The 27,648-nt window shown below is 44.4% G+C and overlaps 1 protein-coding gene across 2 annotated transcripts in view; it reads left to right on the top strand.

The window, feature by feature from the left end:
- Nucleotides 1-27,648, top strand: part of LRRC27 (leucine rich repeat containing 27) — a 76,072-nt gene that overhangs the window by 36,786 nt on the left and 11,638 nt on the right. Inside the window, exons 5-8 of one of the 2 annotated variants that reach the window (XM_069753891.1) lie at nt 85-219; nt 3,379-3,595; nt 14,764-14,853; nt 16,066-16,156. In XM_069753891.1, the coding sequence (XP_069609992.1) occupies nt 85-219; nt 3,379-3,595; nt 14,764-14,853; nt 16,066-16,156 (533 nt within the window). The remainder of the gene's footprint in view (nt 1-84; nt 220-3,378; nt 3,596-14,763; nt 14,854-16,065; nt 16,157-27,648) is intronic. The other variant, XM_069753892.1, reaches the window with a different exon arrangement.

Below are 27,648 nucleotides of genomic sequence, written 5' to 3'. Positions count from 1 at the left end.
AAAATTGGCCTGGTCATTGACGTGCAAACCACCCTTGGGGGTAAAGGGGTTAAGGTACATTTTTGCTTTTGTTTTTTTTCGCAGGTAACTTGTCTACACTAAAAGCCTTAAATCTTCGGCATTGTCCTCTTGAGTTTCCACCAGAAGATATTGTTCACAAAGGACTTGCATCCATATTATCTTTTCTACGTACCTGTAAGAAGGAGGATCATGAATCTGGTAAGATGAGATTGCAGTTACCGAGCTTTATAGCCGATGTATAGACTTTAGTTACAAACCTACAGAACAGTAGAAACCTTTCATCTCTATGTTCTCGCTGCCTCTATAGTTTTCTGTTCTTCAAACTTGACTCAATTGATTCTTCTACTATACAGTATGATAATGTCAATTGTGCATATAGGAAGAATTCCTCTAGCCTGTATTCATAGCTGTCTGTTTTGGTGATTATTTTGCCACATTTTTTGTCGAGATGGCGGGAAAATATAGCAGTTTGCAGTATATCCTTAGGGTCCATACATATGGTAGGTCAACATACATAGACCTTGTACTGCGGTGGATAACGTATGGGCAGGCTGAATTCCGGTGCCTCCTAGAGATGAGTGAATAAATCCATAAGTTCCTGGTCTGGAGCGACGCTATGTGTGCATCTCACCGCAAAGATGACGTCACCCAGGCAGGGGCATTAAAAAGGAAGCCATGGATGCTGGGAGGTAGAAGGCGGTTCATACAGCTCCCGACTAGCGGTCATGGAGTACTGACTTGGCTGCTGGACCAGGGCCCTGCACATCGATTCCTTCATCTCTGGTGCCTCCGTATCACACAGTAGTCTCTCTTAGGCTTCTTTCACATTTCTGTCTTTTGCTGTCCGTCGCAATGCGTCGTTCTGTGCAAAAAACGCATCCTGCAAAGTTGCCCGCAGGATGCGTTTTTTCCCGTAGACTTGTATTGCCGACGGATCACGACGTATGGCTATACGTTGCGTCCGTCGTGCACTGGATGCATCGGTATTTGGCGGACCGTCGTATCGAAAAAAACGTTCAAGGGAATGTTTTTTCGTACGTCGGATCCTGCAATTCCTACCGCTCATGCCTGGCCGGAACTCCGCTCCCCTCCTTTAGACTTTAGAATGGGCAGCGGTTGCGTTGAAAAACTGCGTCCGCTGCCCACGTTGTGCCGAATTTTCACAACCTACGTCGGTACGTCGCGCCGATGCTTTGTGATGGCCCCGTACCGACGGAAGTGTGAAAGAAGGCTTAGAAGCAATACAACATTCTGCTATCTCAGGGACTGATGCAACAACCATTGCTGCATATTCCTGGGCTGTACAGCAGAAGATGGTAAATGGTGTCTCTGATCTGCACCTCACAGACTTCCTGCTCTGCAGAGATTGTATGGAAACTGCACCTCACAGACTTCCTGCTTCTGCTCTGCCCCAACATGCAGATGTAAAATGCTGCAGAATATGTTGGCAATTATTAATAGTACTAATAATAAAATATTAATGATCATTTTATTTCTATTTAACCAACATAATGCACAGCAGTTTCCAATTCAAATGAAACCTCTATAACCCATATCAGGGATTACAGAGATAATTCAGCAATTAAAGGGATTGTCGACTATTAGAACAGCCGCTTCTCAATATGAATGCTTGCCACTGTTAAAATAAAAACATGTATACTCGCCTCCAATGCCGGTGCCATTCCACCGAGGCGCATGTGAGGATATGTCATGTGATCTCTGTGCCCAATCAGCACTGGCATCAATCTCCCCGCCTTCACTGGCGTCAGTCTCCCCACCTTCACTTGGGTCAATCTCCCCGCCTTCACTTAGGTCAATCTCCCCGCTTTCACTTGGGTCAATCTCCCCGCTTTCACTTGGGTCAATCTCCCCGCCTTCACTTGGGTCAATCTCCCCGCCTTCACTGGCGTCAATCTCCCCGCCTTCATTGGTGTCAATCTCCCCGCCTTCACTGGCGTCCATCTCCCCGCCTTCACTGGCATCAATCTCCCCACTTTCGCTTGGGTCAATCTCCCCGCTTTCGGACGTATAAGTACTTGAGGCAGTCAGGGCTGCTGTCGGCTGCCCAAAAATCAGCAAGGACACCGTGGTCCCTCACCACTCCACCACCACTCAGTTGGATCTTGGTCATCAATTTACATATGCTGTACTATTTTATAATGTCTTTTTATCATGCTCAGTAAAATACCGTAGCTAATTTTGAAAGGGACATGTTTAGAAATGTAATATCTAGCACAATGTTTCCCAAACTCCAGTCCTCACCGCCCCCAACAGATCATGTTTTCAGGATTTCACAGTTTCTGATGTCTTGATGATAAATCCATCACTTGTGCCATACTGCAAAAATCCTGAAAACATGGCTTATTGAGGGTCGTGAGTACTGGAGTTTGGGAGACACTGACCTAGCATGATAAGATCTTGGTATTGGTTTCACATTCAGAAATCTGGTGACCGGTTTCCTTTTCATTTTGATCAGTACCTACCATAATTATGCTTTCCCCCCTTTTACACAATCTGTAGCCCCCTTGCGCCTACCTCTCATCCAGCTGTTGCTTTTTTCTTCCCTGATCAAAGTTAAAGCGGTTGTCCACTATTTTTGCATTGATGGCCTATCTTTAGGATAGGTCATCAACGTCTGATTGGTCGGGGTCCGACACCCGGCACCCCCACCAATCTACTTTTATCAGTTTCGGAGGCTGACGCAGCCAGAAGTATTTGCTTGCGGAGCTGGCCGTCTATGTATAGTGGATGCCGCAGGGTACTACCCATCCACCCCTAATTGATTTGAATAGGAGGCGGATGTGCATTACCAAGACCCGGCCACTCCAAGTAGACGGCCAGCCCCGCAAGTAAGTACTTCTGACCAGCGGCTGCCCACACCGATAACGGCTCATCAGCGGAGTGCCGGTTGTCTGACCCCAGCCTATCAGACACCAATGAAGGATAGGCCAGGATAGTCATAGTAAAAGAATTCTCCTGGGACAGGAGCAGAGGAGCTGCAATCAGCTCCTTGATCCACCAGTCACTCCATCTCAGTGCTTGCTACTTCTAGCCTGTGCCATCTTGGAGACTATGTACGCAGTAGAAGTCAGGTAGCGCCAAAATACCTTGTCTTAGGCCTGTTTGCAACATACCATTGCTGCAATGTGTTCAGCCCCACAGGGGCTTAAGAGTTAGTGGCCCACCACCATCTCCAAAGCAGGTGATATTGTGCACTATGAGGAGATACTGGACTGCAAAGAGCCCATATCTTGTTCTCACGTAGGGGCCTCTTCTGTCCGTGTCCTCTTCTGTTGCGATTCTTCTACTATTATTATCACTGAATAATTACAACCCGTCCACGTTTGCTTCCACCAGAATTCCCTCCTATCGAGAAACTGAATCTTAAAGAGTTGAGGTCCAGCATGGATCTCTCCAACGACTGGTCAAGTCATGACGAAATGAAACGCTTTGAGATGCTGAAACATAAACTAGAAGAGATGGTTCAGAATGAGCCTCTTAATTGTTGTAGGAAACCTCAGAACGTGCGAGACCCAGGAAAGGGAACTGGTTGGAAATTTCTCACTGACTCAAGGTAAACTCGATGTAACATTGGGCCTATAAAAGTGGAGCAATGGAGTCCTGCAAACAGGTTACTTATATCATATAAGATTACCTTTTCTGAAACAGGGGCAAGACGTGGGATGTTGGTGAAATATACGTTTTATTCTCAGTTGTAAGGTGTAAGCCAAATTTAGGCTGGTTTCACATTTGCGTTTTTTTGGGTGCGTTTTTGCGGTAAAAAACGCAAAAAAAACGCATGGTGAAAAAACGCATGTAAACGCGTGCAAATGCTGCGTTTTTTTGACGCATGCGTTTTTGCATGTGGTGAAAAAAACGCGGCGTTTTGACGCGTTTACATGCGTTTTTTTCATGCGTTTGCGTTTTTTAAACGCATGCTGAGAAATGTGTGACAGCTGCCAATCATCAAAATAAAGTAAAAAACCCACTATAAACAGAAATAGTTAGGGTTAGGGGTAGGTATCATAACCCTAAAGGAACCCTAACCCTACCACTAACCCTAACCCTAAAGGGATCCTAACCCTACCCCTAACCCTAACCCTAAAGGGATTAGGGTTAGGGGTAGGGTTAGGGTTAGGATCCCTTAGGGGTAGGGTTAGGATCCCTTTATCACCTTTATGTTGGGGGGTGGCATATCAGTGTGTTTTCTGTTTTTTTTAATATAAAAACACATGCGTTTTTAACGCAAAAAAACGCATGCACAAAAAAACACATGCATCCCCATTGACTCCAATGTATTTTTTGACCCAAAAAACGCCTCTCAAAAATACTACAAGTTGTATTTCTGAAAATGAACGCATGCAGTAAAAAAACGCATGTGTTGCAAAACGCGACCAAACGCGTACAAACAAAAAACGCTGCAGACAAAAACGCAAGTGTGAAACCACCCTTACACATCACGCATTTCTTAAAAAAGCATGGTCACTCTCCACAAGGAGAAACGTTACCTCTTAGACCCCAGTCTTAGCCTCTCATACAGCGAAATGAGAGCTCACACTTTGCACTGATGAGGGGCAACATCCCGAAACACCGTCTGCAAATTGAGATTCTTGTTTTCCTTTTATCCGAAGTCCTATTGCAAGGCTCGTTAAAGGGTCGATATTGAATTTTAGTATCGCTACTTCCAATAGATGGTTCTAGTCTTCTTCCTCGCTGAAGAGACCATTTGCATATTAAATAAAGCATGTAATGACCCCAACTTAATCAGGACCATTGACCCTTTTCTTTAGTTGTATCATGTCTACATTCACACTGGAATATTTTCTAATAGGTTGTGATGTATTTTGCTGTGTGTTAACACATTTTAGGCTTTCCCACAATTCTGGATATGTTCTGCTAGTGTACACATGGGGCAGTTTCATCTGTCCTCACTGAAGTACAGGTGTCGATGACTGACTCAGACTCCAGCCCAGGAGCCAGTGAACGGACACCCACAATCCAACCAACACATGGATCGGGAATATGAAAGGCGCACCAACGTGCCTCAAAGCGGACCACAGCCAAGTCACCTCGCTCCTCCGCAAACTAACAGCGGTCCTGCCAAAGTCATAAAAAAAGCAACCACGGTGCCATCGATCACCGCACCAATGCTGAGACACTGTATCCCCTATCCTAAAGTTACTGATCACTTAGGGTGCCAGTGGTCGGACCCACAGGAATCAGTAAGTTATGGATAGGGGATAAATTACAAGACCTGAGCTCTGGATCCTGAGAATCCCGGCTCTGCCCTGACTTAGATGGAGCGGATGAGCGCATGCTCAATCCCGTAGACAATGAATGGAGCGGAGGTCGAGCATGTGCACATCTGCTCCATTCAAGACAGGTCAAAGCCCGGGTTCCCAGGATCTAGAGCGAGCCCCGTTCTCAGTTTCCTTCTGGGTCCCAGCAATTGGATCCATTGCGATCAGTATTAGTGGATCGGGAGATGGTGATTATTTTGGAAATACCCTTTAACGATAGGAAAAACCTTACTGAAAACCCTTTTTGCATGCAGCGCTGCCAATGAGGTTTTTTATTGAAACTGTTCTAGAAATATGGTATTTCCCTAGATTTGCTGCTTTTTCAAAATTAAACAAAAAAAAAAAGAGATTTTTTTTTAATACAGAGTATATGAGGAGGTAATTCTTTCCCACCCTAGATTTTTATTGAAATCCACAACCAGTGGGTCCCCATCAGAAGATGCAATAAATGTGGGAGCACCGCTGTAATTTCTGAACCCCATGGACCATTACAGAGAATAGAAATACCGATCCCGCTTTCCTCTACTCATCATTAGTGAGTGAATAGTGATATTATTGGAATTAGACCATATGAGAAGGCCGCAGTATCAGTTATTAGGCTTCGGTTATGGTTTTCGGGGCTTGCTGTGTGTTAGTCTAAGTTCACATTTGCGGTGTGCGCCGCAGCGTCGTCGCTGCAACGCACAACGCAAACAAAAACGCAACAACGACGCATGCGTTTTTTGTGCAGTGAGTCATTCTTCATCCCCTCCCCCCACAAAAAAAAAGTATCTACAGGAACACCAATGGCTAGAAGAGGGTTGGTGTTATGTTGTGTATATACCCTGGCAGAGTTGAATTCCTCCCATTTTGCTGGTATTCATGATGGAGCGTCCCATGGACAGTATCTACATGGATATGGAGATGGAATTTGCCTTGGCTCATGCCTATGCTGTCGCCTGTTTTCATCAAAGGGAAAGGGAAAAACGGAGATGGATTCGTCGCCGCTTTTGGATACACCCTATCGTGGAAGTCCGGGAGAGCCGTGGAGCATACCATTGCTTGTTTGGCGAACTGAATGACAACCTGGAGAAATATTTCGAATATACCAGGATGTCTCAGGACAGCTTCCGCTATCTTCTGCGTCGGGTGGAAGGATCCATTACCAGGCAGGATACGCAGCTCCGGAGAGCTATTTCCGCAGAGGAAAGGCTGCTGGTGACTCTACGGTACGTAGCTGTTTGAATGACTGTGATATGTTCTTCCCTTTTTTTTTTTTTTTTATAATTTTTTTTGGGTTTGGTATGGTCAATGTACTTTTATAAATTACAATGTACTTTAATGTAAATTTCTTTATCTTCTTGGCAGTTTCCTGGCTACCGGAGACACCTTGAGATCCCTTCAATTTCAATTCCGGATTGGAGTCTCCACTCTTTCCGGAATTATTACTGAGACATGCCGCGCTTTGTGGGATAATCTCCGGGAGGAATTTTTACCCGTCCCTACAAGCGAAATCTGGGAGGCCAACGCACAGAAATTTGAGCAAGTGTGTTCTTTTCCAAACTGTATTGGCGCAGTGGATGGAAAGCACATTCGGATTACCAAGCCTGCGAAAAGTGGATCCCTTTTCTACAATTTCTTATTTTTAGGGACTCTATAGCGACAGGGTCTGTTCCGCAGGATTGGCGCATAGCAAATGTGGTGCCAATATTCAAAAAGGGCTCTAAAAGTGAACCTGGAAATTATAGGCCAGTAAGTCTAACCTCTATTGTTGGTAAAATATTTGAAGGGTTTCTGAGGGATGTTATTCTGGATTATCTCAATGAGAATAACTGTTTAACTCCATATCAGCATGGGTTTATGAGAAATCGCTCCTGTCAAACCAATCTAATCAGTTTTTATGAAGAGGTAAGCTATAGGCTGGACCACGGTGAGTCATTGGACGTGGTATATCTCGATTTTTCCAAAGCGTTTGATACCGTGCCGCACAAGAGGTTGGTACACAAAATGAGAATGCTTGGTCTGGGGGAAAATGTGTGTAAATGGGTTAGTAACTGGCTTAGTGATAGAAAGCAGAGGGTGGTTATAAATGGTATAGTCTCTAACTGGGTCGCTGTGACCAGTGGGGTACCGCAGGGGTCAGTATTGGGACCTGTTCTCTTCAACATATTCATTAATGATCTGGTAGAAGGTTTACACAGTAAAATATCGATATTTGCAGATGATACAAAACTATGTAAAGCAGTTAATACAAGTGAAGATAGTATTCTGCTACAGATGGATCTGGATAAGTTGGAAACTTGGGCTGAAAGGTGGCAGATGAGGTTTAACAATGATAAATGTAAGGTTATACACATGGGAAGAAGGAATCAATCTCACCATTACACACTGAATGGGAAACCACTGGGTAAATCTGACAGGGAGAAGGACTTGGGGATCCTAGTTAATGATAAACTTACCTGGAGCAGCCAGTGCCAGGCAGCAGCTGCCAAGGCAAACAGGATCATGGGGTGCATTAAAAGAGGTCTGGATACACATGATGAGAGCATTATACTGCCTCTGTACAAATCCCTAGTTAGACCGCACATGGAGTACTGTGTCCAGTTTTGGGCTCCGGTGCTCAGGAAGGATATAATGGAACTAGAGAGAGTACAAAGGAGGGCAACAAAATTAATAAAGGGGATGGGAGAACTACAATACCCAGATAGATTAGCGAAATTAGGATTATTTAGTCTAGAAAAAAGACGACTGAGGGGCGATCTAATAACCATGTATAAGTATATAAGGGGACAATACAAATATCTCGCTGAGGATCTGTTTATACCAAGGAAGGTGACGGGCACAAGGGGGCATTCTTTGCGTCTGGAGGAGAGAAGGTTTTTCCACCAACATAGAAGAGGATTCTTTACTGTTAGGGCAGTGAGAATCTGGAATTGCTTGCCTGAGGAGGTGGTGATGGCGAACTCAGTCGAGGGGTTCAAGAGAGGCCTGGATGTCTTCCTGGAGCAGAACAATATTGTATCATACAATTAGGTTCTGTAGAAGGACGTAGATCTGGGGATTTATTATGATGGAATATAGGCTGAACTGGATGGACAAATGTCTTTTTTCGGCCTTACTAACTATGTTACTTTGTTACTATGTAATTACAAAAAATACTTTTCAACTGTGCTCATGGCAATTGCCGGTGTGGACTGCCGTTTTCTCGCAGTGGACATTGGTGCGTTTGGGCGTGCAAATGACTCACGCACATTTAAAGAGTCGGATATGGGCCAAAAATTATATGCCAACAATTTTAATTTCCCACAGCCACAACCTCTTCCCCACACCGAAGGCCCTGCAATGCCATTTGTTGTGGTTGGGGATGAGGCATTCCAAATGTCTGCCAACCTATTGAAACCCTACTCCAGTCGGGGCTTGGACCATACAAAAAGGGTTTTCAATTACAGACTGTCCAGGGCCAGAAGGACTGTGGAGTGCGCCTTTGGCATCCTTGTCTCCAAATGGCGGATATTAGGATCCGCCATTAATCTTAAAATTGAAACAGTGGATGAAGTGGTGAAGGCTTGTGTGGTTCTCCACAATTACATTATGGCCAAAGAGAGACTGAATGTGGAACTCGATGAACCCATAGCCAACCCATTGCCCGATTACCATGATCATCCTCTGAGGACAAGTGTGGAAATTGCGCAGATGAGGAATCGTTTTGCGGCCTATTTTGTGTCAGATGTTGGCCGTGTGTCATGGCAAGATCAAATGGTGTAGTAATAATATTACTGTTGGACTGTGTTCTGGTTTTAACTGCACCAATAAATACCTCTACTGTGACTGTGCTAAAAATATAATATGATAATAAACTAATTCTCCAGTAAATGTGCAATAAATGTTATCCTTTTAGGTTGGTTTGGTTATGTCAAAGTTGGCATCTACCTATAGTTCACAAATGTAATGTGCCTTATATAAAAAATTGGAACCCTTTGTTTTTAAAATGTTGTTGTTTAATAAAAATTTTTTTGAATTTTTCTACCCTGCTTCAAATAACATTTTTATACCATACCATATAACATTTTTATTTGTTTGTCAGATCGCCGTGTATCGTTGTGTTTGACAGCAAAAACAACGATACCAGCGATGTTTTACAATGGTAACCAGGGTAAATATCGGGTTACTAAGCGTAAGGCGGCACATAGTAACCTGATATTTACCCTGGTTACCAGTAAATGTAAAAAAAAAAAAACAGTACATATACTCATCTTCGCGGCCCCCGGCGTCCGCTTCCTGCACTGACTGAGCGCCGGCCGTAAAGTGAATGCACAGCACAGACGCGATTGTGAGTATATGTACTGTTCTTTTTTTTAACATTTAACACTGGTAACCAGGGTAAACATCGGAAGCGTGGCCCTGCGCTTAGCAACCTGATGTTTACCCTGGTTACCCGGGGACCTCGGCATCGTTGGTCGCTGGAGAGCTGTCTCACAGACAGCTCTCCAGCGACCAAATAGCGATGCTGCAGTGATCTGCATCATTGTCTGTTTCGATGCTGCATTGTTAAGTGTGAAGGTACCTTTACGGTATGTGTCCACGTTCAGGATTGCATCAGGATTTTGTCAGTATTTTTCATCAGTATTTGTAAGCCAAAACCAGGATTGGAACAATTAGAGGAAAAGTAGAATAGAAACATATGCACCACTTCTGTATTTATCACCCACTCCAGGTTTTGGGTTACAAATACTTAGGTAAAATCCTGACCAAATCCTGATGCAATCCTGAGCGTGGACACATACCCTAATTAGTGTTTGAAAACACCTCATACTGCAATGAGAGACACCCAAAAAAAGGCAAAATAACAATTGTAAAAATAGTCTCTGACATTGCATATATGAGGTGTTTTTAAGCACAAAATATGTGTAGACAGCGCACGGCGTGACTTGCCGAGAAGTATACTGGAAAATAAGAACAAATATTGTTGTTTTTAAACAAAATATTTTTATTGGGGGGAAACAGAAAAAAAAAGGGGGAAATAAACTTAGGGGGTATCAACCTGTGCCACCAGGGGGGAATGGTATGTCTGTTGTTTGGAATGGGGATAGGAAGAGGAGGATGATGCCGAAGAGGAGGATGATGACAAAGAGGAGGATGATGACCTATAGTCCAGGAGGCTCGATGGCAGGTCCAAACTCTCCGCAGGGTATACTGGGGAAGAAACCGCCACCTCTGTAGGGGAGGGAGGAGGCAACACAAGCCTTTGGGCGGTTCTTGGTTGGCCCTGGCTGCTCCTGCTGCGGCTAGAGCCCCGACGCGCACTTTGTGTCTGTACTGGAGCAGCCAGAGCCTCAGTGTGTGCCTCAGTGTGTGTCCTCTTTCTTTTTTTTCGTTTTTTCTCTCCCGCGGCAGCTCCCCCAGGATGACGCCTACGGGAGGATGAGGGCCTGGCAGGAGTAGGAGTCGGTGGCACAATGCTATGGTGCCTGTGGTGGCGTCGCTCGGCACGTGGACCACGGTGGGGTGGCTGGAGTGGCTCTCCAGCAGGAGTCGGAGTCATGCTAGCCAGCGACGGCACTACAGGCATTGTCGCTGACTGCATGACCCGAGCCTGCTGCAGAGCCCTCACGTAGGTAGTGTTGCAGGCCTGCATCACTGAAATCTGGAGTTCCGGCGTAAGGTGTTCCACCATGCCCTTAGCAATGGTACTAAAAAAATGTTTTGCCGGACTCGAGAGCTCGGCTTCCATAGTTTCAAGGCGCCGGTCGATATTGGACAGCCGAGTGTCCATTTTATCGCTCAACGCCTTGAAACAGTTCTGGAAAACCGTGCTCAAATGCAAAAATTCGGGCATGGCTGGCCTGTCCGAGGCCCGCTGGCGCTGTCGGGAATTCCCGAACGAAGGTGCGCCAGAGGCCTCGGGCAGGGGAACACCTGATGTACCGGCTGCCGGTTCTCCAGATGGCGGTGCAAGCCTGCTGTCGCTGTGGGAGGGCTGTGATGGGTCAGATGGCGATTCATGAAGGTCCGCTGCTGCGGGGCGAGCTCGCTCGAGGGTGCTGCTGTGTGTCCTGTGAAAAGATAAGGGAAAAATTAGTCTTCAATTAATAACCTATCCCATACGCCAACTCCTGTAATAAAATTAACATTACATTACACAACAATACAAATCCTCTGTCTCTCAGTCTGTGTGGCCTATAATAAATTGCTGATTGTTATGATTAGGTAGATTAGATTAGATTGTAACGTTAGGATCATGTGATCGAGACGTCATCATTATTCCGGCGATCAGAACTACCCTGACTCAGAACTTAACCTGTCATGGACTACAAGGACTCACGCTTAACCCAAAAAATTACTAATGGGCTATATACTATTCCACTAGGGAAAAAGTTACGTGGATGGCCAATATGCTACGCTGACTACATGGATGGCCAATACACTATGTGCCTGGGAAATATACTATGTGGATACGTGGCTACAACGTGTACTATGTGGCTGCGATATAGTGGCCTGGCAATATACTATGTGGATGCACAATGTACGTGGCTGGGCAATGTACTATGTGGCTGTGCAGTAGGCTATGTGGCTGGGCAATGTAATGTGGCTGTGCAATATGGTATGTGGACAAAATACTTACTGTCGGCGGCCAAGGACCGGTCTTAAGAACTGTAAAGCCTTGCTGTATTTGTATGGCACAGACTTGGCCGCAGCAGCACCACTCTTCGATCGCTCCTCCTCAGCCCGGATCCCCTTATTGAAACGGTCCTTCATGGATCGCCATCTGATCCTCAACTTTTTAACTGTGAATGCAAAGAAAAAAAAAAAGGTTACATATTTAGCATTTTAAAATGATAAAACAACCGTGTGCGATGCAAACTTTAGGCGTTGATCGCATCACACACGGTTGTGTTTATCCTGGAAAGATGGGTCATAGCAGCATATCAGCACGGCGTATCAGCAATACTCACCAAAGTTGGCTTTGTCCTTGGCTGGAGCAATTTCAAAGCCATCCCACAACGACTTTGCCACCTCTACCCACAAACGCCTCAACACCACCTGGTCCATGTGCCGGGAGTCACGGCTGTCCCACAACGGGCCACACTCCTGGATGCTGGAGATCAGGAGCTCCACATCAATTACGGCATCTCCTTGGTCCCGTTGTGAAACCTAGAAAAATTACAAAACAAAAAGGTTACAAATATGCAAATATTAACAACCACCAGCACCTGTCATGATATGTACCTTGGCCCTATCCTTTGCCATTTGATATATGTATATTGATGGTTTCTACACCTGTATTTTGGAATGTTTTTGTGCTGGAAGTTTCACCTTTGTTACCTTCCCCCAATACTTGCTGCCCTGAAAAGTTATAATGTAAGCTTACTAAACATCCCTAGTGAAAGCAGGATGCTACTCAAATGTAATGTTCCGCACAGCAGGATGCTACTCAAAAAAAAACAAAAATTTAAAAAAAAAAAATACTCACTCGCCGGCCTGACGCCACATCTTTGCCCCGACCTCGCTGCTCCCGCTGACTGCCTTCCCCCTCACTTGAAGAAGCCTGTAAAAATTGTATAAAAAAATTGTCAATGCTACAAATGACAGCGAATAGTAAGCAAATGGACATAATTACTCACCGCACTCCCCTGCGCCGATTGGCTATGTTCTGAATCACTTGCCATTCTTGCAAGTTTGTTCTGCAATGAAAAAATATAAAAAAAAATCACATCCAAAGCTAACAATGCCACATACAATAAAATAGGCCCAAAAAATTAAAACAACCACAATTGACTGTTGACTGATAGGACAATGCAAACTCAAAAAGCGACACCACAACGCCATACATTGCAAGAGAAGACAATAGAAGAAACTATACAAGAATAGACCCAAACAAAATTAAGCAAAAATAGACACCTATGTCCAAATGTTTACATATAAAAAATTACAAAAAAAACCTTACAGGCAAAAACAAAAAAAATGAAATAGCAAACTAATGAACGCCATACTTTACAATTACAACAAGACATGATCCAAAACAACACCATGTGGTGTCATCTAACCACAGAAAGACATCAGAAAAAGGCAATAAATACCATTCTAGATAATAAGCAATAAACATTACGGGACAACCGCTGTAAAAATATACAGCAACCCAAAGATAAACCATAGTCAAATAGAAAAGAAAACACATGAAATTAAAAAAAAAGGGCCCCACCAAAAAAAAAAAAAATCCATTATACTACACACTTGACAATGCAAACAGTCAATGAAGGAAGATATATGCCATACGGAAAACAGCGTAAAACCATCAGAGATTTTTTTAAAAAAAAGGGAAAGTACAATTGAAACTATAATGGCATAGCAGCACGGAACTATACAATACAAATGAGACATCATAAATGTAGCCCCCCCACCAGCAAGAAAAGACACTCAAGGAAAGAAAAAAAAAAAGCCAACAGCATAATAAAACACAGCAAGACATGAGCCAAGAAAATGCCACACAGTTACCACCAACAATAGAAACCAGAAAAACATGCACCAGAAATTTTACAAGAATAAATGAGCCAAAATAAAGACATTGAACAACCACATGACACCAGAACAACACAAAACCAATCCCAAACCAAGGTAAAAAACAAGCAAGGCCAAAGACAATAAACGCCATCATATAACGCCAGAAGAACATCAGAACCAGAAAAACAATTTTTCTATAACAACCCATAACCGTAAAATAGCACAGACCAAACATTGCACAAATTAAATAAAAATCAAGAAATAAAACACAGAATACAAAATATGCAAAGAGAAATATATACTTACAAGTTTGGAAAGTAGATTCTCCTCTCAGTCTTGTCTTGTGTGATGACTTGTGAAAGACAATGGCAAACCCCTTTTTCTTTTATATATATATAGGTTTTTTTTTTTGTGTCTAGACAAAGTCTAGACAATGTTTTGCATTTTTTATTGGAAAACGCATGCGTCGTACAACGCACCACGACGCAAGTACTTGCGTCGTCTGCGTTGTCAATACAAGTCAATGGGGGAAAAGGCGCATCGACAACGCAAACACGACGCAAACACGACGCATGCGTTTTTTAAAAGGTCGGCGCCGCCCGAAAAATGCAACATGTTGCGTTTGCCGCGCCCAGACAGGTGCGCCCTAACGCCGCATGCGGCGTAAAACGCAACACAACGCATGCACATGCGGCCCCATGCGGCGCCAATGTTAAAGATAGGGCCGCACGACGCATGCGTTTTGTTGCGGCGGCGACGCTGCGGCGCAAACCGCAAATGTGAACGTAGCCTTATACAGTCAGGACGGCAGCTCGTACATATAATAATAATAATCAGCAGCTCTCCGCATTGCTGGGAATGTAGTAATTAGTTCCTCCAGCGCATGTTTAAGACAACGCCACTGCCGGGTCTCACTGCGTAAATAGTGCTGATGTGTATATTCTTTTTGGAAAATTTCCTTTAGACATCCAATGCTTGTAGAAAGAAGAAAATCAGCCTCTGCCAGACAGGCAGAAGAGAAGGAAAGGCTGGCCGGTTTTATTCAGAAGCAAAGGTGAGTTGTGACTCGTGGATGTGACTCCTCTGTTATCCTCAAGGACTAATGCGTTGAAACCAGTTTTTAAGTTCGGGAACTTGTGCTTACAAATACAAAGCTCAATAGGTTGCAGATAATCAGATGTCATAGAAAAATGTACAAAACAAGAATAATAGGAAAAAGTGATCGAAAATTTCTATTTATTCCCATAGGACTTACAAAGGCTCCATACAGCAGTACAACTATACACACAACACAACACATATATGCTCGTACAAGGCACATTAATCTATCATAATAAATTATCCCCAAAACCCGCTGCCTCGGAGTAACCCTGGACTCTGCCCTGTCCTTCAAACCGCACATCCAAGCTCTCGCCACCTCTTGTCGCCTCCAGCTCAAAAATATTTCCAGAATCCGTCCTTTCCTCAACACACACTCTACCAAAATGCTCGTGCATGCCCTAATCATCTCCCGCCTCGACTACTGCAACATCCTCCTCTGTGGCCTACTTTCTAACACTCTCGCACCCCTCCAGTCCATCCTTAACTCTGCTGCCCGACTAATTAATCTCTCTCCTCGCTACACTCCTGCTTCCCCTATTTGCAAATCCCTTCACTGGCTCCCAATTTCCCATCGTATCCAGTTTAAACTACTAACACTGACCTACAAAGCCATCCATAACCTTTCTCCTCCGCATATTTCCACACTAATCTTTCAATATCTTCCCTCACATAATCTCTGGTCCTCCCAAGACCTCCTTCTCTCCTCCACGCTTATTCGCTCCTCACCCAATCACCTCCAAGACTTCCCCCGAATATCCCCCATCCTCTGGAATTCAGTGCCCCAACACGTCCTGTTATCCACCACATTTGGATCCTTCAAAAGAAACCTGAAAACCCATCTCTTCAAAGAAGCTTACAACCTGTAAAGACCACACGGCCACCTCAACACCATCGGAGCTACTGCAACCCTCGACCTACTGTCTCCTTCCCCATAATCCTGTAGAATGTAAGCCCGCAAGGGCAGGGTCCTCTTCCCTCTGTACCAGTCTGTCATTGTTAGTTTTGTTTACTGTAAGTGATTAATGGTGCTATATAAATAAATAAATAATAATAATAATAATCCCTCAAATGACTCTTACTATCCTTCTTTTTCCTTCTTCCGCCCTTTTTTGTTTTCTAGTTCTGTTCCTTTAAAACTTGAAATAAATAATATTTTTCTAATAAGGAATAAAGAAGTTCTCAAAGATTGGCAAAAGCAGACCAAACTCATTCAAGATCAGAAGGCGAAAAGCAAAAGGACGGAAAATCGTCATGAGGTATGATGAATGCTGAGTGATTTGTGACCTGTATAACATGCGAGAGACTTGTCCACCAGAGGGCGGTGTGGTATCACGCGCATGATTGCCGGGGTTGCTGGAGGTCGCGGATCACTGACACGTCAAGGATCCTTTTTTTCCTAAATGGATGAGATTTAAGGATGCAATAGATTTGCTTTATAAGGGAGACATATAAAACAGCAGCAAACCGTGTAATACAGGGAAAGAACATATTGCATTGCTCTTAGTATAATATCCTGTAACAAGATGCTGTAAGCTAAGCTTTATAGAGTGCGGTAGGTCCCAGGCTTCCTGCACTTTTACCACCTTATACCCAGTGGACGCTCGCCATTCGCTATCGTTTATATGATTTAGATCTTATTTTTTGTGACATACGGGTTATGTTTTGTGTTTGGATCAGCTATCCACTCCACACCAGACTTTCCATTTCACTAATACTAATACCATCTGTCTATATCTGTTTCATTGACAACTTTTTTTTTTTGTGTTTACTTTCATATCCATATTTTACGTATGCTTGGCGTACAATAGATCTTCCAGGTATGCTGATATTCCGCAGGGTATTCTCATATATTGTGTCCAGGTTTCCCCTCCAAGTCTTTCTACTAATTCATGACTTTTTATGATGATTTTATAACTTTTGAAACCAAAAAAGTGATTGATTATTTGATTTTTGCCACCCAGGATTCCTTTGATTAAATACGGTCTGTTTACATAAATATTGCTTTTACCAGTAATATATGGATCGTGGCTATAGGTGGTTTAAGCTTTTTAGGAGCCCACTGAGTGCCCCCTTAAAGCAGACATTGCCCACTGAGTGCCCCCTTAAAGCAGACATTGCCCACTGAGTGACCTCTTAAAGCAAACATTGCCCATTGAGTGTCCCCTTAAAGCAGACATTGCCCACTGAGTGTCCTCTTAAAGCAGACATTGCCCACTGAGCGTCCCCTTAAAGCAGACATTGCCCACTGAGTGTCCCCTTAAAGCAGACATTGCCCACTGAGTGTCCCCTTAAAGCAGACATTGCCCACTGAGTGTCCTCTTAAAGCAGACATTGCCCATTGAGTGTCCCCTTAAAGTAAACATTGCCCACTGAGTGTCCTCTTAAAGCAGACATTGCCCATTGAGTGTCCTCTTAAAGCAGACATTGCCCACTGAGTGTCCCCTTAAACCAGACATTGCCCACTGAGTGTCCCCTTAAAGCAGACATTGCCCACTGAGTGTCCTCTTAAAGCAGACATTGCCCACTGAGTGTCCCCTTAAAGCAGACATTGCCCACTGAGTGTCCTCTTAAAGCAGACATTGCCCACTAAGTGTCCCCTTAAAGCAAACATTGCCCACTGAGTGTCCTCTTAAAGCAGACATTGCCCACTGAGTGTCTCTTAAAGCAGACATTGCCCACTGAGTGTCCTCTTAAAGCAGACATTGCCCACTGAGTGTCCTCTTAAAGCATACGTTGCCCACTGAGTGTCCCCTTAAAGCAGACATTGCCCACTGAGTGTCCTCTTAAAGCAGACATTGCCCACTGAGTGTCCTCTTAAAGCAGACATTGCCCACTGAGTGTCCTCTTAAAGCAGACATTGCCCACTAAGTGTCCCCTTAAAGCAAACATTGCCCACTGAGTGTCCTCTTAAAGCAGACATTGCCCACTGAGTGTCCCCTTAAAGCAGACATTGCCCACTGAGTGTCCCCTTAAAGCAGACATTGCCCACTGAGTGTCCTCTTAAAGCAGACATTGCCCACTGAGTGTCCTCTTAAAGCAGACATTGCCCACTGAGTGTCCTCTTAAAGCAAACATTGCCCACTGAGTGTCCTCTTAAAGCAGACATTGCCCACTGAGTGTCTCTTAAAGCAGACATTGCCCACTGAGTGTCCTCTTAAAGCAGACATTGCCCACTGAGTGTCCTCTTAAAGCAGACATTGCCCACTGAGTGTCTCTTAAAGCAGACATTGCCCACTGAGTGTCCTCTTAAAGCAGACATTGCCCACTGAGTGTCCTCTTAAAGCAGACATTGCCCACTAAGTGTCCCCTTAAAGCAAACATTGCCCACTGAGTGTCCTCTTAAAGCAGACATTGCCCACTGAGTGTCCCCTTAAAGCAGACATTGCCCACTGAGTGTCCTCTTAAAGCAGACATTGCCCACTGAGTGTCCTCTTAAAGCATACGTTGCCCACTGAGTGTCCCCTTAAAGCAGACATTGCCCACTGAGTGTCCTCTTAAAGCAGACATTGCCCACTGAGTGTCCTCTTAAAGCAGACATTGCCCACTGAGTGTCCTCTTAAAGCAGACATTGCCCACTGAGTGTCCTCTTAAAGCAGACATTGCCCACTGAGTGTCCTCTTAAAGCAGACATTGCCCACTGAGTGTCCTCTTAAAGCAGACATTGCCCACTGAGTGTCCTCTTAAAGCAGACATTGCCCACTGAGTGTCCTCTTAAAGCAGACATTGCCCACTGAGTGTCCCCTTAAAGCAGACATTGCCCACTGAGTGTCCTCTTAGAAAGTATTGTTTCCTTCTAGTGCCTTCTAAAAAAATTAAATGATGCACCATGAATGACCCCTCAAAAAGTAGTAATGTCACCTTCACATAAAAATAAAATTCTACTCCTCTTATCTGAGTGACAGATTCCTCTTCTGCCCTCCAAAATAAGTATTCCAGCGAAAGTGGCGGGATGCAGAGACGCCATTGTGCCGCCTGTAGCAGGACACTGACGTCTTTTAAGTCTTAGGCCTTCAAGTACCGACATGATGGAGAGTCCTGTATGGCTCACTGCTCTACTACAGGCTCCGACTGTATCAAAAACGTGGCTCTACCCTCTACGCAGTGAGATCAAATCCTGAGCCCACTCCGTACATCCACACCTTGATGCTGATATACATACAGTGGGGCAAAAAAGTATTTAGTCAGTCAGCAATAGTGCAAGTTCCACCACTTAAAAAGATGAGAGGTGTCTGTAATTTACATCATAGGTAGACCTCAACTATGGGAGACAAACTGAGAAAAAAAAATCCAGAAAATCACATTGTCTGTTTTTTTTAACATTTTATTTGCATATTATGGTGGAAAATAAGTATTTGGTCAGAAACAAAATTTCATCTCAATACTTTGTAATATATCCTTTGTTGGCAATGACAGAGGTCAAACGTTTTCTGTAAGTCTTCACAAGGTTGCCACACACTGTTGTTGGTATGTTGGCCCATTCCTCCATGCAGATCTCCTCTAGAGCAGTGATGTTTTTGGCTTTTCGCTTGGCAACACGGACTTTCAACTCCCTCCAAAGGTTTTCTATAGGGTTGAGATCTGGAGACTGGCTAGGCCACTCCAGGACCTTGAAATGCTTCTTACGAAGCCACTCCTTCGTTGCCCTGGCGGTGTGCTTTAGATCATTGTCATGTTGAAAGACCCAGCCACGTTTCATCTTCAATGCCTTTGCTGATGGAAGGAGGTTTGCACTCAAAATCTCACGATACATGGCCCCATTCATTCTTTCATGTACCCGGATCAGTTTTCCTGGCCCCTTTGCAGAGAAACAGACCCAAAGCATGATGTTTCCACCACCATGCTTTACAGTAGGTATGGTGTTTGATGGATGCAACTCAGTATTCTTTTTCCTCCAAACACGACAAGTTGTGTTTCTACCAAACAGTTCCAGTTTGGTTTCATCAGACCATAGGACATTCTCCCAAAACTCCTCTGGATCATCCAAATGCTCTCTAGCAAACTTCAGACGGGCCCGGACATGTACTGGCTTAAGCATTGGGACACGTCTGGCACTGCAGGATCTGAGTCCATGGTGGCGTAGTGTGTTACTTATGGTAGGCCTTGTTACATTGGTCCCAGCTCTCTGCAGTTCATTCACTAGGTCCCCCCGCGTGGTTCTGGGATTTTTGCTCACCGTTCTTGTGATCATTCTGACCCTACGGGGTGGGATTTTGCGTGGAGCCCCAGATCGAGGGAGATTATCAGTGGTCTTGTATGTCTTCCATTTTCTAATTATTGCTCCCACTGTTGATTTCTTCACTCCAAGCTGGTTGGCTATTGCAGATTCAGTCTTCCCAGCCTGGTGCAGGGCTACAATTTTGTTTCTGGTGTCCTTTGACAGCTCTTTGGTCTTCACCATAGTGGAGTTTGGAGTCAGACTGTTTGAGGGTGTGCACAGGTGTCTTTTTATACTGATAACAAGTTTAAACAGGTGCCATTACTACAGGTAATGAGTGGAGGAAAGAGGAGACTCTTAAAGAAGAAGTTACAGGTCTCTGCGAGCCAGAAATCTTGATTGTTTGTTTCTGACCAAATACTTATTTTCCACCATAATATGCAAATAAAATGTTAAAAAAACAGACAATGTGATTTTCTGGATTTTTATTTCTCAGTTTGTCTCCCATAGTTGAGGTCTACCTATGATGTAAATTACAGACGCCTCTCATCTTTTTAAGTGGTGGAACTTGCACTATTGCTGACTGACTAAATACTTTTTTGCCCCACTGTATATGTCAAGGTGCAAAAAGAGGTTAAATAGATCTATTAGACTTTTCGTGGCAGGTGTACTTATTATGAAAATCCATGTCTGTATAATCCTTTTTGATGTCAGAAACTTATTCTGCACTTGCATAGCTCCTCAATGTCCCTCCTTCCTGCTGAGATCTCACACTGCTCAGTACAAGCTGCAGTAGTCAGGCTGTCTGGAATCTGAATAGTCTTCAACTGCTGAGGTCCATTTTGGCATAAGCATGGTTATACAACCACTAGACTGTGGCCCGATTCTAACGCATCGGGTATTCTAGAATATGCATGTCCCCGTAGTATATGGACAATGATGATTCCAGAATTCGCGGCAGACTGTGTCCGTCGCTGATTGGCCGAGGCAACCTTTATGACATCATCGTCGCCATGGCAACCATTATGACATCTACGTCGATACTGTGCCCGTCGCTGAATCAGAAACGTGAGATGTCTACGTCCTTTATGACATCATCGTCGCTGTGCCCGTTGCTGATTGGTCGAGGCCTGGCGGCCTCGACCAATCAGACGCGGGATTTCTACGTCCTTTATGACATCATCGTCGCTGTGCCCGTTGCTGATTGGTCGAGGCCTGGCGGCCTCGACCAATCAGAGAGCCGGGATTTCCAGGACAGACAGACAGACAGACAGACAGACAGACGGAAAAACCCTTAGACAATTATATATATAGATTCTTACATGAATTTGAAGTAAGTTCATCAGCCTCAAGAGATCTATTTAATAATGTATCTAGTTTGTGTTCTGAATCTGGTGATGGATTAATAATGGTAAATGACAAAAATTTCAGATTTAGAAATTGTTAACATTTGAAAGACTATTCTTATTCACAGAAAACCTCCGTCAACAACAAGCTGAATGAGAGCACTCCGTGTCAGGCAGCAGCTGCAACAGCACATACTTCAATGTATGTAGCACAATGCTCAATTTGGTGCTTTAAGATTAATGTACAATATCCTCTGCTTAACACCAGCACACTGCAGAATTACCTTTTATTAATAACGATGTCCTCTCATGTGGCAAAGGAGCCATTTTAGATACCAGGTCACTGGTGGGCTGCAATGTCGGCTCTTCCTATACAGGACTTGTAATATCCCTTACTATTTAGGCAAAAGATCATTAAGACAAGTAATAGATAATTGTCTGCTGCACTGTCCTATACAGTTACATTAACGGTAAATAGGTACATACTGGCTGTCATGATCCAGACAGGGTTTTGAGTCCTGTTTTCCCGTTTTCCTGGTCTGGTCATGTCAAGAGTTAACCTTTCTCAACCTCTGTCTGAGTTCGGGTCGGCTATTTATCGCTGCTGCTTCCTGCAGGCAATGTCAGTTTTTGCCTAATGCTGCTGTAGCTGACTCTGATTGCTCTGATTTGTCCCTGCTGTGTTTTGTGTCTGAACCCATGTCTTTGTTTTCCCATATTCCTGTCTTGACTCTGTTTCCCTTCAGTGTGCTGACTCCCTGGTTTTGACTTGGCTTGTATCCTGACCTGCTTCTACCTTTTGTCTTCTGGCTTATCCGCTCCTGACCGTTACTGATCCCCTGGCTTGTCTCTGACTGTGAGTTTGCTTATTCCTTTGCTACTGCGCTACAGTTTAGGATCTGACCCGGCTTGTTTGACTATTCTGCTGCCTCTCGTGGTAGCCTCACTGCTGCACTGCAGGCTAGCTCTGTTTAGGCGCAGTCCTGCTTCCTCTCTACTGCCATGTAGTGGAGCCTGCACCTATCTGCATTGCAGCAGCGTGACACTGGCCAGATGGAGCCTAAAGGAACACACTTGTTTGGCCTCCTGCTGGTGAATGGTGGCCTATGATCGCTATGATCACACTTGGCCTAAAGGTCGCTACAGCCCTGGGTCTTGTGTCCAGGATACAGAAAATGGAGATTTTGGCTTCCTGAATAAAGCCTTAGGCTACATTCCCACCATAACTTTTGGAGTTTACGATGTTGCAGAATTTCTGCTCCTATTAGGTTACATGTGTTTTTTAATTACTTTTGTGAGTATATTTTTTCACGTTTTTGACGCTGCATTTTTTTTCTCTCTTTTTGGTGTGTCATGCTTTAACCCCTTAGCGACCGCCGATACGCCTTTTAACGGCGCTGTGGAAAAAGTCCATAGCGCCCCCCAGAGGCCGATTTTCTCCGGGGTCTCGGCTGCCGAGGGTAGCCGAGACCCCAGAGAACATGATTCGGGGGGTTTTTAACCCACCCCGCATTTGCGATCGCCGGTAATTAACCGTTTACCGGCGATCGCAAAAAAAAAAAAAAAAGCGATCTCTTTTTAATTTCTCTGTCCTCCGATGTGATCGCACATCGGAGGACAGAGAAAAGGGGTCCCAGGTAGCCCCCCAATACTCACCTAGCTCCCCCGATGCTCCTCGTGTCTCCCGGTGGGCGCCGCCATCTTCAAAATAGCGGGCGCATGCGCAGTGCGCCCGCCGGCCGGCACCGGGAGAATCTTTGGGGTCTCGGCTGCCGGGGGTAGCCGAGACCCCAAAGAGCATGATCGGGGTCGGTATTACCGACCCCTGTTTTGCCATCGCCGGTAATTAACTGTTTACCGGCGACCGCAAAAAAAAAAAAAAAAAAGTAAAGTGTAATTCTCTGTCCTCTGATGTGATCGCACATCAGAGGACAGAGAAATAGGGGGATTCGGGGACCCTAGCATACTCACCTAGGTCCCTGGATCCTCTTGCTGCTCCTCCTGGCCGCCGGCAGAAGAACATGGCGGACGCATGCCCAGTGCGCCCGCCATCTGTCTCCATCTGCCGGCCGGCAGGAGAACAGCAGTTGGGGCTAAAATTAGGGTTAGGGGTAGGGTTAGGGGTAGGGCTAGGGTTAGGGCTAGGGTTGGGGCTAAATTTAGGGTTAGAGTTGGGGCTAAATTTAGGGTTAGGGTTGGGGCTAAACTTAGGGTTAGGCTTCTTTCACACCTACGTCGGTACGGGGCCGTCGCAATGCGTCGGCCCGACATACCAACGCACGTTGTAAAAATTGTGCACAACGTGGGCAGCAGCTGTAGTTTTTCAACGCATCCGCTGCCCAATCTATGTCCTGGGGAGGAGGGGGCGGAGTTACGGCCACGCATGCGCGGTCAGAAATGGCGGATGCGACGTACAAAAAAACGTTTCATTGAACATTTTTTTGTGCCGACGCTCCGCCAAAACACAACTGATCCAGTGCACGACGGACGCGACGTGTGGCCATCCGTCACAATCCGTCGGCAATACAAGTCTATGGGCAAAAAACGCATCCTGCGGGCACATTTGCAGGATCCGTTTCTTGTCCAAAACGACGGATTGCGACGGAATGCCAAACGACGCAAGTGTGAAAGTAGCCTTAGGGCTAGGGTTAGGGTTGGGGCTAAAGTTAGGGCTAGGGTTGGGGCTAAAGTTAGGGTTAGAGCTGGGATTAGGGTTAGGGTTTGGATTAGGGTTGGTATTAGGGTTAGGGTTGGCATTAGGGTTATGCTTGGGATTAGGGTTAGGTTTGGGATTAGGGTTAAGGTTAGGGTTGTGATTAGGGGTGTATTGGGATTAGGGTTAGGTTTGAGGTTAGGGTTGAGATTAGGATTAGGGGTGTGTTGGATTTAGGGTTTTGATTAGGGTTATGGTTAGGGTTGACATTAGGGTTGTTTTGGGGTAAGGGTTGTGATTATGGTTAGGGTTAGTGATTAGGATTATGGATCAGGTTGGGGTTAGGGGTGTGTTGGGGTTAGGGTTGGAGCTAGAATTGGGGGGTTTCCACTGTTTAGGTACATCAGGGGGTCTCCAAACACGACAGCCAATTTTGCGCTCAAAAAGTCAAATGGTGCTCCCTCCCTTCTGAGCTCTGCCGTGCGCCCAAACAGTGGGTTACCCCCACATATGGGGCATCAGCGTACTCGGGATAAATTGGACAACAACTTCTGGGGTCCAATTTCTCTTGTTACCCTTGTGAAAATAAAAACTTGGGGGCTACAAAATCTTTTTTGTGAAAAAAAAAATATTTTTTATTTTCACGACTCTGCATTCTAAACTTCTGTGAAGCACTTGGGCATTCAAAGTTCTCACCACACATCTAGATAAGTTCCTTGGGGGGTCTAGTTTCCAAAATGGGGTCACTTGTGGGGGGTTACTACAGTTTAGGTACATCAGGGGCTCTGCAATCGCAACATAATGCCCACAGACCATTCTATCAAAGTCTGCATTCCAAAAAGGCGCTCCTTTCCTTCCGAGCTCTGCCGTGCGCCCAAACAGTGGTTTACCCCCACATATGGCGCATCAGCGTACTCGGGATAAATTGGACAACAACTATTGCAGTCCAATTTCTCCTGTTACCCTTGTGAAAATAAAAACTTGGGGGCTACAATATCTTTTTTGTGGAAAAAAAAAATATTTTTTATTTTCACGACTCTGCATTCTAAACTTCTGTGAAGCACTTGGGCATTCAAAGTTCTCACCACACATCTAGATAAGTTCCTTGGGGGGTCTAGTTTCCAAAATGGGGTCACTTGTGGAGGGTTTCTACTGGTTAGGTACATCAGGGGCTCTGCAAACGCAACATAATACCCGCAGACCATTCTATCAAAGTCTGCATTCCAAAACGGCGCTCCTTCCTTCCGAGCTCTGCCGTGCGCCCAAACAGTGGTTTACCCCCACATATGGGGTACCAGCATACTCAGGACAAATTGGACAACAACTTTTGGGGTCCAATTTCTCTTGTTACCCTTGTGAAAATAAAAACTTGGGGGCTAAAAAATCTTTTTTGTGGAAAAAAAAATATTTTTTATTTTCACGGCTCTGCATTATAAACTTCTGTGAAGCACTTGGGCATTCAAGGTTCTCACCACACATCTAGATAAGTTCCATGGGGGGTCTAGTTTCCAAAATGGGGTCACTTGTGGGGGATTTCTACTGTTTAGGCACATCAGGGGCTCTCCAAACGCGACATGGGGTCCGATCTCAATTCCAGCCAATTCTACATTGAAAAAGTAAAACGGCACTCTTTCTCTTCCAAGCTCTGCGGTGCGCCCAAACAGTGGTTTACCCCCACATATTGGGTATCGACGTACTCAGGAGAAATTGCACAACAACTTTAGTGGTCTAATTTCTCCTGTTACCCTTGTGAAAAGAAACATTTGTGGGCAAAAAGATCATTTTTGTAGAAAAAATGCAATATTTTTTTTCACGGCTCTTCGTTATAAACTTCTGTGAAGCACATGGGGGTTCAAAGTGCTCGCCACACATCTAGATAAGTTCCTTAAGGGGTCTAGTTTCCAAAATGGTGTCACTTGTGGGGGGTTTCCACTGTTTAGGCACATCAGGGGCTCTCCAAACGCGACATGGCGTCCAATCTCAATTCCAGCCAATTCAACATTGAAAAAGTAAAACGGCGCTCCTTCACTTCCAAGCTTTGCGGTGCGCCCAAACAGTGGTTTACCCTCACATATGGGGTATCGACGTATTCAGGAGAAATCGCACAACAACTTTTGTGGTCTAATTTCTCCTGTTACCCTTGTGAAAATAAGAATTTGTGGGCGAAAAGATCATTTTTGTGTAAACAAAAGCGATTTTTTATTTTCACGGCTCTACGTTATAAACTTCTGTGAAGCACTTGGGGGTTCAAAGTTCTTACCACACATCTAGATAAGTTCCTTAAGGGGTCTAGTTTCCAAAATGGTGTCACTTGTGGGGAGTTTCCACTGTTTAGGCACATCAGGGGCTCTCTAAACGTGACATGGCGTCCGATCTCAATTCCAGCCAATTCTGCATTGAAAAAGTCAAACGGCGCTCCTTCACTTCTAAGTTCTGCGGTGCGCCCTAACAGTGGTTTACCCCCACATATGGGGTATTGGCGTATTCAGGAGAAATTGCATAACAAAATTTATGGTTACATTTCTGTTTTTACACTTGTGAAAATAAAAAAAATGGTTCTGAATTAAGATGTTTGCAAAAAAAAGTTAAATGTTCATTTTTTCCTTCCACATTGTTTCAGTTCCTGTGAAGCACGTAAAGGGTTAATAAACTTCTTGAATGTGGTTTTGAGAACCTTGAGGGGTGTAGTTTTTAGAATGGTGTCACACTTCATTATTTTCTATCATATAGACCCCTCAAAATGACTTCAAATGTGATGTGGTCCCTAAAAAAAAATGGTGTTGTAAAAATGAGAAATTGCTGGTCAACTTTGAACCCTTATAACTCCCTAACAAAAAAAAATTTTGTTTCCAAAATTGTGCTGATGTAAAGTAGACATGTGGGAAATGTTATTTATTAACTATTTTTCGTGACATATCTCTCTGATTTAAGGGCATAAAAATACAAAGTTTGAAAATTGCAAAATTTTAAAAATTTTCGCCATATTTCCGTTTTTTTCATAAATGATCGCAAGTAATATCGAAGAAATGTTACCACTAACATGAAGTACAATATGTCACGAAAAAACAATCTCAGAATCAGCGGGATCCGTTGAAGCGTTCCAGAGTTATAACCTCATAAAGTGACAGTGGTCAGAATTGTAAAAATTGGCCTGGTCATTACGTACCAAATTGGCTCTGTCACTAAGGGGTTAAATAAAGCTGCTTTGTTTTTGATACTTCCTGATATTTGGCTTTTACATAACTTCATTGATACAGGCATGTGTGGATTATATGTGTTTTTACTGTGTTTATGCTGCAGAAAGTCACTAAAGACACATGTGCCTTTATTTTACCTGCTGATTTTTACACATGCAATGCAAGCCTATGGGGAAAATCTGCACATAAAACCCAGGGGCTCCTACACATCGCACATACAACAACTTATGCTCCGGCTCAGTCTTTGGTTTTCATGTATCATAATAGCAATAATTCAGCATTGATACTGAAATAAATGTAAGCTGGCGAGTGGTTCCACAAGGCCTTGGCGGGGGTGTTAATGCTGTAAATCTACGTTTATGATCATACTCAATGTCCGGGTACATTGCTGAAGGCC

This window comes from Ranitomeya imitator, chromosome 2 (assembly GCF_032444005.1).
Source record: "Ranitomeya imitator isolate aRanImi1 chromosome 2, aRanImi1.pri, whole genome shotgun sequence".
NCBI classification, from domain to species: domain Eukaryota; kingdom Metazoa; phylum Chordata; class Amphibia; order Anura; family Dendrobatidae; genus Ranitomeya; species Ranitomeya imitator.
This window is presented reverse-complemented; position numbering and strand designations above follow the sequence as displayed.